General features: G+C 41.4%; 1 protein-coding gene across 2 annotated transcripts in view; it reads left to right on the forward strand.

The window, feature by feature from the left end:
* Positions 1–5,329, forward strand: part of tbc1d4 (TBC1 domain family, member 4) — a 34,505-nt gene extending 29,176 nt beyond the window's left edge. For both annotated transcript variants that reach the window (XM_029280922.2, XM_065962050.1), the window contains 4 exons: positions 492–651; positions 826–995; positions 1,913–2,089; positions 2,659–5,329. In XM_029280922.2, the coding sequence (XP_029136755.2) occupies positions 492–651; positions 826–995; positions 1,913–2,089; positions 2,659–2,889 (738 nt within the window). In that variant the 3' untranslated portion in view covers positions 2,890–5,329. The remainder of the gene's footprint in view (positions 1–491; positions 652–825; positions 996–1,912; positions 2,090–2,658) is intronic.
* Positions 5,330–9,069: the final 3,740 nt, after the last annotated feature.

The raw sequence follows: 9,069 nt of genomic DNA on the forward strand, positions 1-9,069 counted from the left end.
TACACTGCGGTTTTGTTCTTTAAAGACTCATACAATGGTTGCGAGGAAAAGAGGAATTTGAGCTGTGTTCTCTCTGTGCAGCACAAAGAGGTAAAGGTGTTCCTTGTTTTCTTGGTAACAGTCAGGAAACGGTTGGACTGATAACAGTCTAATTTTAGCACAGGCTAACTTCTGCTTCTTCTTCTGTCTTGTGTGCCGTGTGTTTCTCTGTAGCACTTGTCAGAACCACTGTCACTGTAATGCCTTGTTCGCTAGTAAGTAGTACTTATCAGACTCTTGGCTTTGATTCATATTTGAGCACATCTGCAGCACTACACTGGTAACTCTGAAACAGCTCCCTGCTTGGGTGAGAGTTCCTCTGCTAGTCTGTCATTTTTAGGTAGCCCTGTGTTTCTCCTCAGATCCAGATTTACAAGTTTGTTCTGGCACAACATGTTTAGGCCTGTATCTGTGTGTACCATCTGTTTGAGTTTTGTTATGCTTTCTCCCAGATTCAGATGTACCAGCTCTCCAGACTGTTACACGACTACCATCGGGAGCTATACAATCACTTTGAGGAGCACGAGATCTGCCCCAGCCTCTACGCGGCACCGTGGTTCCTCACTCTGTTCGCCTCACAGTTTCCCCTCAACTTCGTGTCCCGCATCTTTGGTATATTTTATAAGAATGACATTTCCTGTGTTTGCTCAAACATTAAAGGCTTATCACCACAATTGCTATTTATAAAAGAGGATGGCCATTAAAATAGCCTCGTGATAATTCAAGCTTTACGAGCAGTGTAGGTTGATTATTTCTGTGCATGTGTTTTGTGTGTTTGTTTTCTAGATTTTGTATTCATCCAAGGCACCGGCGTGATCTTCAAAGTGGCCCTCTGCCTGCTGAGCAACCATGAGAGGGAGATAGTGGAGTGTGACAGCTTTGAGAGCATTGTGGACTTTCTGAAAACTACAATTCCCACCCTCACTCCCACACAGATGGAGCAGACCATCGCAAAGGTACAGTGGAAAGTTTGAGATGGTGTCCCATATTGACACTTGAAACAATGTCCTCTGTTAATTATTATGTATCATACAAACTCCTCACTCAACATCGAATCAAACATGGAATTATTGGAATGTCAGGTCCTCACAAAGAGAATTAACTTTAAACATAAAATCTCTCCATTTACTTTGGGATTTCTAGGAATACTTTCAGTGTTTGAAATCCCACTTGCACACCTCCTTTCTCCATGTGAAACTAAGGAAAGGGATTTAAAGGATCAAAAAATCTTGATAGGACAACAAATCAAAACACATCCAACTTTTAGAGTTATCGCCAAAATAATAATAATAGGAAATGCATTTTGATTCTATTCATATAGTATGTGTATATATATATATGTGTGTGGAAGAAAAAATGCATGTTTGAGTTATTATTGATGACTTGCATGACCTGCAAAAAGAAGTATTGCTGTATGTGTTTGGCAACAAACAACCATTCTCACTTCAGCCCATTTTATCATCACAATGTTTTTTTTTTGAGGTTGGTTGTGTTTTGTTAGGACTTGATTGTAAGTAATTCTGCAAAATGAAGATGAATTAAGACAGAATGATATTCATCGTGGGAAATTACTACACTCCAGTAACCATGATGAATCCTGTTTGAGTAAGAACAGTTGAGACTGAGGTTAAGAAACAACTTGTAAATCTTTCACTTTGTTATGAAAGGATGTTACTTAATTTAAATGGGGTTAGTTACTTCTGATGGTCACTTCACACAGCAGCCTCTGCCATCAGTGTGTGAATGTGTAGGTATGACATGCGGTGTAAAAGAGCTTTGAGCAGTCAGACGACTAGAAAAGTTCTACACAAGCTCAAATACCACAGCGACTTGTCATTTGATGTCATCCGTCTCTCTCTGTGTCGTTTTCCAGGTTATGGAGATGGACATCTCTAAGCAGCTGCATGCGTATGAGGTGGAGTACCACGTCCTGCAGGATGAGATGTTGGATCCGGGGCCGCTGCTCGATGACTCAGACCGCCTCGACAAAGTAGAAAAGACGAATGCACAGTTAAAGAAACAGAACATGGACCTGCTGGAAAAACTTCAGGTAAGAAAGTAAAGAATCACATTTAGACTCACACCTACACACACGTCCCATCGCCACATTAGAGGGAACTATTCTGAAGACCTGATGAATGTTTAGCCGTATTGTTTAAAGATCCACTGAGGTGTCTGCTGACAGTTTCTCAGACTGCCTGTAGATGGCACTAAAACACAAGTTAAAGGCTGAGTGTTCATGATAGTAAGACAAAAAGGATTGGATGTAGACACTGTATGTGCATACTCATAACATTTTAAATTAGTAGTTTCTTGTCAGACTATTGCTGGATGAGTGTATCTACAACATCTAGAAAGTGATTTGTTTTTGTTTTTGTAAGAGAAAGATTATATTTGGTCACACTTTTGTTTACATTCTGTGCTCTGCGTCTGTCCCAAAGTCACACCAGTGCTGACTTCTAATGAGTTCTGATAATGTGCAGTTTCTGTTTATGTGTGTGTGTGTGTGTGTGTGTGTGTGTGTGTGTGTGTGTGTGTGTTTAATTGAACTCTCTATCCCAACATGTGTCTTTGCATCATACCCTGTGTTCACTGAATGTGCAATCGCTGTCCTTCCAGGCTGCGCGGCAGAAGATCCAGACGCTGGAGACGAACGTGGAGAACTTCCTTTCTCGAGAGAGCAAAATGAAGCACATGATCCGCACTCTGGAGCAGGAGAGGGCAACGTACCAGAAGACCATCGAACGCATGCGCTCAAGCCTTCCCCATGACACCCTGACAGATGTGGAGATGACCCAGATCAAAACAGGACCCAACGGGAAAGCCAAAACCGCCGCCAAGAAGCCCTGATGGCAACCGGGATGGCTGGCTGGCTGCTCAGGCACAGACTGAAGTGAACAAATGGAGACTGCTGAGCCCACACAGCTATTGTTCTTCTCCTGCACAAGTGTAGCAGTGTTCTGTAAACGCCTGATGTCTGGCCTTGAGATTGTACGGGAGATATCTACACGATGTTTGTCAGTATATAATAGAGTTGTGGGAGGATATTTTCAGTTATATTAGCAAACAGACTGTTCCATGAGTGCATCAAAGCTGCTGCTGTGCCTCATCTGTTTCACTGCCAGTTTAAAGGTGAGATCAGGATGCACAGCTATCCTCCTTATTCAGATCGTTTTGACAGTCACAGGGGATTTTTTTCTAGATGACACAAAAAAAAGATATGTCTGCCTCTACAAATCTTTTTGCCTTGAAGTATTTACTACCACAAAGGCAGTGAAAAGAAGGTGCCTGCTGGCAAACAATCCTCCGGGCTTCAGGTTAAATTTAAAGCCATTATGACAGTGTGTATGATGCTGGAGTTCACCCCTTTGTTTCACTTGTTTTTGAACTCATTTCAGGCATGGAAACTATGCCTCTTGAGTAATCACACTGCTTCGTCATTTCCTTTTTTTTTTTTTGGTCTTGATTTTTTTTTTTGTGAATGTAACTTCCCTCCAAAGATCACAGTGATCACATTCTGTTTTTTTTTTTCAAAACAGAGACATCTCAGTGCACACCTGCTGGTTTTACATGTCTGCAGACAAACATATTATCTCATTGCTCATCTTGTAGCACAGCACCACTGCCTTCACATGAAAGCTCTTTCATACTTGCTGGGGTTTTTTTTTTTTGAAAGGAGGAAGTGTTTCTTCCAAAGCTCAGGCAGGATGTGAGGTCGTCTGCCTTCTCAGTTTCCTGTGTGACTGACCGCAGCGTCGACTCTCTGTAGCACCACACTCAGAAGTTCACACCCCGTGGGAGGCACTGAAATGAAAAAAAAAAAAGGTGTAGGACTGATATGAATGTACATCACATGCTTTTCTTCTGAAACCTTTCTTACATTTTAGTTTTTTTTGTCATCAGAAGGATAACAAAGCAAGCAACATCCTCCTTTGTTGTAGTTCTCGGAAGGTGCAACTACAAGCAGGTCAAGATTTTAGGACTCACATCTGCAGTTTCTTTGCTGTCTGTCCTAATTTTATGTCTTGCAGTGAAGTCTTGGTGATCAGTTGAGCATAGACTTTCCCTTTGAGTGGAATAAGCCTCTTCTGAAACTTAAGAATATACAGTATCTGTACATGCAAGCTGTGCAGAGACCTGTCTGGCTGTATGGACAGGCAGTTCAAATGAGTGTAAAGTGTGTCCCTGGGTCTCTCTTTAGTTCTGTTTTGTCCCACCTCCGTGTCTGACTCATCGTCACCGGTTCTGATAAAAAAAAAAAAGAACAGCCTTGGTCCCGACTCTGCTATTATAAAACAGCCCTACATTAAAACCAAGGTGATGTCTAAACATCACCTGTCAGTCTTCCTGTCCTTGGTGACAAATTGTGGTAAACACATTTGTGTCTGTTGAAAGTTTTTTTCTTTTTTGATCTCTCATAGTGAAGTCCAAGCAGACATTGGTATACAATACAAATATGTTGTGTTAAGCAATCCTGTGTTTGCATATACAGAGAGCACTTTTGCTAAGCTACAAGGATCTAGTGTTTCACATAAAGTTTAAAAGGTTGATTTAAAAAAAAAAAAAAGATGTTCAGTGTCATGGTGAAATGTTCTTGTGGGAACTGAGGTTGTGTCTAACAAGTAACAGAGGACTATTCACCTCCAAACAGCAGGGATACTTTCAACTGTGCAGAAGTGAAACATATCAAACATATTATTGTGGTATATGTTGAAGGTTCTTAGGGTACAGTCCTACATCTCTTGGCCTGTATTTTTCATATTTAGTGTTTGCGCTTCTATAAACTGGGGATTGAACCAAAGATGTGGTTGATTTTTAAAGAAAAGAATGAATGACGATTCATTTCACCCAAAAAATGCTGTACTGTAAATGAACTGTTTTTAATGTGATGACCGTTTTGTCACTTTATGAGTTTTCAACATGCGTTTAACTTCGTTCTTTGGAGTAAGAGGTTAAAAAGATACCAAATAGGGAAGCAAAAAAAAAAGAATATTGGCTGACATTTTTACTCTTTTCTTACTCCTCTGTGCCAAAAGGTAATAATGAACTTTATTCCCTTTTATTTGGAGATATGAGACCCTCTTAAGTATCATCGTGGTGGTCAGCGAAGGATCTTTTAACGTACATCAGTTGATCAAAGTCCTGACTGCTAAAATGTGCTTTTATCACTGTGTTTAATACTGTACTTTCAGAAAAAAAGACTCTTAATAAAAGCTGGATTTTTTTTCTGTCAACATGAGGGCTACACAAAAAAGAAAAGAAACTTAAATAAAATTCACTTTGCCTTGTTCATGGCCTTGTCTTCCCTGTTCAATATGCTCTCATGAAGAAATAATGTTTCCTTCATTGCTTCCTGCACAAGGTAGCGAGTCAAGTGCAGGGTGTAGCCTCAAGCCTAAATGGTCTTTGTGTGTAGACGTTTTATTGCAACCAAGATAGTCTAAGACAGTTTTACAGAACTCCTTTTAAAGGCCTTTAAGAGCTGTACTTTTGTTAATGCCTTGGGCAAATGGATCCAAAGGTGTTGAAAAAAATATATATCTTGTGTTCTGAGCTTGTATGGATGGCCTTGAGAGAAAGAAAAAATGGAGTGTCATTTGAAAGAAGTTTAGAAATCAGTGTGCGAATCAAATAGGTCAGGTAAGAAGACGTTGGTGTAGGTCTAAGATTCCCAACCAGGTCTACTTCAGAGTTTCATTAAAGATAAAGATAAACTTTATTGATCCCCCGTGGGGGAAATTTGTGCATTACAGCAGCTCCAGAAAACAGGGGATGGGAATATACTTGTAAAAAAAAAAAAATAGCCATGAGAAACGTCCGTCATTGGCGTAGTCCTGTGCAATTGGCCGGGTGTAGAGACGTCACAATAGAGGCAGACACCTCCTTTTAACCCTGTCTTTTATTGGCTGGGAACAGTGAATGGAAGCTTGTAATTGGCCAAATTAGGTGCCATATGAAAAGTTCTAAGTGTAGTCGCCATGTTGACGTCTCGTAACCCAAGAAAATTAATGAATTTATCAAAATGCTACATACTTTCTACCGATGTATGGACGGATCTGCGCAAAAGTTTTTCTCTAGGCTGGGGGTGGAGTCCATGGGTGGAGATACCAGGGGAGGGGAGGGGATTTTTTGTTTTTTACCAGAATCCCACTGACGTCACAAGGAGAGCACATTTGAAACGAAGCATTTTTCTCTGTGTTGTAAGACTTATGCAGACCACAAACAAAGCACTGGATGGGTTTATTTCACATTTTGTGGGTTGGTAGACACTCAGGTTACCTAAATATATGTTCAAAAACACTGTCAAAGTGGATTTTTCATATATATGCTCCCTTTAAAGAGAAACAATTTAAAAATCTATTTCCTCTATCTATTGTCTTTTTCTATTTTATATCCTTGTTTTGCTTTCTCAGGGGGAAGATATGGAGCTGCAGCATCAAACACTTGGCTCCAAAATGACCATATAGAAGGAGTTTTACGACTTTGTGATGTCACAAAATCTTAAGGGTAGAAAAAACTGTCTGGAACCCAACGTTTTTAGAGCAACCTGCAGACTGAGCTCTGGATTACTCGGACATAAATTAACCTACTGAATGGAATCTTTGCCCATTTTTAGTATGAACACTTAACATTGTAGCATTAAATGAACGTCTTAAAAGATGAAACAGCATAATAGCTACCCTTAATGTAAATGAGGCAGATCTGATTTAAACCTGGCATATTGTGGTCTGCATGCAGAATTAATTACTCTATAGAACAGTTCAGTTGTTTTAAAGGATTTAAGTGATCTACTTTTTGCTAGAGTATTTATGTCCATTTAACAGGGATTTAGGGGGGCATTAGACAATAGGTAGGGAAATAGCTTTTGTCTAAGCCTTTTGTTTCATCTTGAATATGAACATGAACCATGTTAAGAGCCCAGAAAGAGCTCCAAATGCCAGGGAGGGGCTTTGAGAGATAGCAGCCATAACACCAGTCATTGTTTTCCTAGGAGGGTCTTACCGAGAAAGGACTGTTGAGTGTTGCTCCGATCAGCCTCTGCCAAGCCTGGAGCCTGTCACACATAAGACACACAAATGACCGCCAACCAGGAGCCTATCACACGCTAAACAAAAGGGGCCACATTCCTTACGTATTCCCACACGAGGTTACATCCTGCAGCAGGGGAAGAATGGGATGCTGGGAAATCCACAGGGGATCGGCAGAGAACGACACTTCCTCTGCCGAAGGTCTTATCAGCTCTGTTTGTGTTTTTTCTCTCCGTCTTCATCTTCGCTGTCTTCATCTTTCAATCCATCTCTACCTCCCACTCTGCAAGCTTTCCACTCTCCTGATCTCTCCCATTGGAATTGAGAGGCTTGATTTGAAGCTTTGGTATATTTACTTATTTTGGAGCTTGCAGAAGGAACTATAGTTTACAAATGCAGATTTCAGTGAGTGACAGGAAGGGGGACATAAATGACAAGTATCAGAACTAAAGAAAACAATGTTTTTGTCTTTAAGCCTTGGCGTTATACCATGGTCGCAGCAGAAAGGGAAGACTGTGAGCCGGTTTCAATAAAGGAGTGAAGGGGTAGAAGACAGAGAGTGGAGGAGGAGGAGGAGGAGGGAGAAGGTTAGAAAGGGCCCTCTAGCCTTATATGGGAATTCATACTGCTTCTCTTGTGGCACGGTCTAAAAGTTGGAGATGTTTCAGTAGAAACCACTGTGCTACAGTATAACGGTATGGGAAAAAATCCATGCAACAGCTCAACTTTTTGACTCAAATCAATAAAGCGGTTCAAAATAAGGAGAGACGCAAACGTTACACAACTGCAGAAATACATCAGAAATGTACAGTACATGCAGCATCAGATTCCTGGAGACAGAGATGTGGAGTTGCTGGATTTGGATGATGGAGATGAGGGTAATGCAGGGTGATGGAGGGAGGGAAACATCTGGAGGGGAGGGGGAGAGAGACTCAGGTGGGATCAGTCTAGCCCTTAGAGAGGAATTGACTCCCTTGAGGAAACAAGAACACACACACAGACGGATACATTTCCCTGCATCTTGTAGTTTTAGCGACGCCATGATTTGTCTCCCCATCTTTCCCCCTTTTTTGCAGATACACCGGAGGCTCCTTCAAAGCTTCTTCTCTCTCTTTTCCTTTCCTAACATTATGAAATAAACTCTATACTACAGTATAACCTTGGGTTTCAATCAGCTATCCACTTGGCACAGGCATGCAACACTCACCGCACCGCCATGGTGACATGTTTTAGTTAGCGCTGTGACATATTTTTCTTCCTGCACAGTGCTTTTCTCTCTCTGTACCTGTCATGGATGTAGCTGCCAGAGGGCTGCCTTACTGTAAATGGCCGGAGCAGGGAAAGGCAGGAGTAATAAGGAACTGGGCGATTATGTAGACACACATAAGTAACACAGAACTAAACACACACTCTTCGTATTCCCATGTCTACTCCCGTCCATCCATTTGGTTCCTGCCATCGACAGCAGGTAGATCCACCAATTCTGCCTGGAGAATCTTTTGATTAATGACACGCCTGTCATGTCTAAACCTCCTTCATCTTTTTCCTGACGAGAGGCTCTCTTTCCCGTGCTAAACCCCCCCCCTCACCCAGCAGTAGGCAAACATGCTACACCAAAATCCCCCGGGGCCAGGTGCAGAACATAGCAAGGAGTATTGCCCGGCTTCCCTGATCCAGTGCTTCATTCATCTGTGCAGCCTCTGGAGGCCTGGAAAGCACAATCCCCTATCCTTTTACATTGAGATTACAGATATATATGAATGTACGAGGGCTTCCCCCTACACGTTGACAATTCGAATAATCTGCCATGAACGCAATTTTACTTAAAAAATGCTGTATGTACAGTATATTTAGAAAAACATCTACATGTATAAGAATGCATGTGTTTAAACCAAGCAAATGTATCTTGCACAACAGTAAGCAAATCAGTTTTTCTACAATGCTCTTCAGCGGACACAGGCATCAGAAAGGGAAAGATGCTAGCTTATGTGTCAGTGCTAGG

This window comes from Labrus bergylta, chromosome 13 (genome assembly GCF_963930695.1).
Source record: "Labrus bergylta chromosome 13, fLabBer1.1, whole genome shotgun sequence".
NCBI lineage: Eukaryota > Metazoa > Chordata > Actinopteri > Labriformes > Labridae > Labrus > Labrus bergylta.